The 3,769-nt window shown below is 37.4% G+C and overlaps 1 protein-coding gene across 16 annotated transcripts in view; it reads left to right on the forward strand.

Moving 5' to 3' along the window:
• The window catches only part of LOC106872026 (DISP complex protein LRCH3), a 254,748-nt gene that overhangs the window by 97,033 nt on the left and 153,946 nt on the right, over window positions 1–3,769 (forward strand). For all 16 annotated transcript variants that reach the window (XM_052967554.1, XM_052967550.1, XM_052967551.1 and 13 more), the window contains exon 4: window positions 1,418–1,523. In XM_052967554.1, coding sequence (XP_052823514.1) covers window positions 1,418–1,523 — 106 coding nt within the window. The remainder of the gene's footprint in view (window positions 1–1,417; window positions 1,524–3,769) is intronic.

The following is a 3,769-nucleotide window of genomic DNA, read 5'->3' on the forward strand; positions in this document are numbered from 1 at the left end:
ATATATATATATATATATATATATATATATATATATATATATATACACACACATATACACACATATATATATACACACATACATACACATACTTTTATGTGTTTTAGTATTGTTGTGAAATTAGGTTGATGGGAAGTAAAACGTGTGTATGTATGTATAGTTTCAGTTTGTTTTATGTATGCACAGTATGTGTGTGTGTGTGTACATATAGTCTGCATGAGACTTGAAGCAATTTATCCAAATTGTGTATTTATTGTAGCACCAATACAACATGAGTTATGAATATATATTTATATATATATATATTGTGTGTGTTTGTGTGTACACAAATACCCACTCGCATTTCTTTTGGCATTGTTATAAAATTAGGTCTGTGGAGAGCCTATTTCTGTGGCTAAGGCATGAGGTTAGACTTAACCAGTTTCATTGTTATGTAACAACTCATTTGGGAACTTCTAACGTCCCCTCTCCCACCCCAAACTCACCACGTTGGTGCTTGAAGGTTTACACATGAAACTACATACAACAGCAACAGCAGTACTATATTTCCTTCATTACTTTCTGCCCTACCCTAACCCCCACTCTGACCCTCTCCCCCCTGTTTACCCCCATTAAACTCTCATTCCCGAAACGCTTTCTCTTCTGTTCTTCCTCTCTGTCACATTTCCTTTAATGAACGGCAGACACATCATAGAGCGTCCCGACTCTTTAACTCTACAGGACAGACACAAAGGTGGTATGATTCTGGTGCCATGATAAAATGTACTTCATTCACCCTGTTAAAGGATAGCAAATGATCAGTGACAATGTAGGGGTTAGACGGGTGCACATAGTCTGTCAAAAAGCCAGGACTAACTCTCTGGGGGCCAGTGCCTTGATATTATTCATCCAGTACACTCTGTGAAGTTGTTTAGGGTTAGGGTAATCCACTTGTAGAAACCCTGCCAATAATGAAACACTTTGAGTGGGATGTGGTCATTTAGGGCAGTGGTAACTCTGATTTCATAACTGATTCCCATTGTGATGGCCGGCCCCCTCTAACCCATGCCAGCATGGTTAATGGATGTGAAAATGAAGATGCGGCACAAACTCTTTTATATAATGACAAAAGACTGAGGATTAAACAATAATTCCTATTGTGCCGATATTACATATTTGGTATTATTTATTCACCATTACACATGTTTCATTAGCTAATGGGAATCACAGAATTGTACATGTATAAACATGTAAAAAAAATTTGTACTAAAAATTCTTCATACCAAAAATCGATCAATATTATTGATATATTTTGGGATGGTCATTTTTTTTTTTCATGCCAAATAATATTTTTTTTCCCAGTGTAAATGCAGTATGTATTTTATTTAAAGGATAAATTATGAATTTCTGTTCTTTTTTTATTTTCTTTCTCTTGTAGGATGTTAGCTGCAATGAAATTTCTCGTTTACCAATTGAAATAGGAAAGTTGCCTCTACTTCGGAGATTAAATGTTAGAAAAAATTTATTAGTAGAAATACCTCCAGGTAAGTTAATTATTCATATTGTCTCTGGAACAACTGGGATTCTCCATTTGAACATCTTTTTCCATGGTTAAGACTAGTAGTTCTTAACACAGGAGTGACCAAGGGGAAGTACGTGTCAAGGGGAGTACTATGGGGAGGAAGGGGTGTTTAGAAGGATTGTGATTCTTGTTAGAAATGAAGTGTTTTAACCAGGTGCAATATTTATAAATGTAAACATAGGTGCAAGAGTGGCTGTGTGGTAAGTAGCTTGCTTACCAACCACATGCCAACCACTAGTTTAATGATAACTAAGTTATTTTACTAAATTCTTTGTTATATTTAAAATTAATTGAAAGAAACACAGAGCATCTCAACAGAAATACAGTAACAAAAGGGTTAAGCTTGTGTTAGGAACATAAATTCTGACTAAGGTTTGGTGGAAGATTTTAATTCAAAACTTATGAAAACAAGACATTTGTACTACAGAGCCAGAGGTGGTTTCAGCTGGGTTGGTAATGAAAAGGTTAATGACAACTAAGTTATTTTAGTAAATTCTTTGTTATATTTAAAATTAATTGAAAGAAACACAGAGCTTCTCAACATAAATATGCTAACAAAAGGGTTAAGATGATTATCTTGGCTATCATCTGGCAGAATTGTGTGAAAGCGTCACGAAGTATGTCTACTTGTAACACTCAGTGTCAGAATGTCAACATTTTAGATGATAGTGGTGGTACTGGTAGTGGTGGAGGTGGTGCTGGTAACAATGGTGACTAGTGGTAGTAGTGATTGGTGGTGTTGTGGTGTAGAAAAAAAAAGAAAAAGAGAACATGCTTGTTCTTCTCCCATAAGTAGCACTTAGCTGCCCCACTGTCAACCCTGTTCTGTAGTGATCCTTTATTTAAATGCTTTCGACCTGTGACCATGCTATGTTTTTAGACGCATCCAGATTATCTAATATGGCAGGGTTTTTTTACAGTTGGTGCTAGGAAGGGTCTCTAGCTGTAAAAAACCCTGCCAAAACCGAGTAGCAGAGGGTAGTTTTTCTACCTGGCCAGCTTCTGTGAACTGTCCTACCCATGCATGCATGAAAGATGCATGTTAAACAGTGACGATGATGATGATGATGTGTTTTCCTTTTTTGGCCATAAGGTGTGATTTGAGGGAGGCGCTCTGAGTGAGGTTTGAACTTGTATCTGCTTGCACGGACCTGGTCAAGGCTTCTTGGTGGAAGAAGACTGGCTGTTGACTAGGTTTACTAATCTCTCTTCTTCATCATCGTCATCGTCGTTTAACATCTGCTTTCCACGCTGGCATGGGTTGGATGGTTTGACTGAGGACTGGCAAGCCAGAAGGCTGTACGAGCTCCAATCTGATTACATTGACTCCAGTGTATAACTAGTACTTAATTTATCGACCCCGAAAGGACGAAAGGCAAAGTCGACCCTGACAGCATTTGAACTCAGAACGTGAAGACAGACAAAATACCACTAAGCATTTCGCCCGGTGTGCTAACGGCTCTACCAGCTTACCACCTTGTTATAGTAATAATGCCCTGATGCAGTACGAGGCAGTGGCTCTCATGGCTTTTGATCTTGATTGGAAGTGCTATCAATACATTGTTTTGTCTTGGTATGAAAGAAGGGCTACAGCAAATATTCTGCTCAGTGCCACAGATTTGTTTGTCAGTTGCTTGACCTTTGGCGGCTGATGATATGTGCATCTCTGATCACGAGCAGAAATTATGGGGGAGCATCATAGCCATGTGTTGAGAGGAATTCTTTGGGATTTGAATAATTCACCTCTGGAAGCATGGGTGTTTCGTTCAAGATCCTTAAACAAACCTTATTCAGGGACCTTTTGAACAAGATGGGCTACTCAACCTGAAAAAAATTCTAACTGGGCTTCTCAGACTGCAATTACTGGTATTATATTTTGTGTTTGAAGTTATGGATTGTTATAGAATAAAATTTGAAAATGAAATCATAAAACGACTGGATTAAAATGATTGAGAGGCGGGGCAAAAAAGAAAAAAAAAAAAATGCATGCAAGCTCATCTTTTTATTTATTAATGTGTACAACATTTAGAAATAGCTATATAATGGAAACTGTAGATCTTTGATGTTCAACATTTATCTCACTTGCGGTGAATAAATAATTTGTTATTCCCTTGAAAACTATGCAGAGAACTGTTAAAACAAGCACATTGCTAACTGGCATGGTGTGTGTGTGTGTGTGTGTGTGTGTGTAAACATTGCTTGATCAAT

The sequence above is a fragment of the Octopus bimaculoides genome, chromosome 4 (assembly GCF_001194135.2).
Source record: "Octopus bimaculoides isolate UCB-OBI-ISO-001 chromosome 4, ASM119413v2, whole genome shotgun sequence".
Lineage (NCBI taxonomy): Eukaryota > Metazoa > Mollusca > Cephalopoda > Octopoda > Octopodidae > Octopus > Octopus bimaculoides.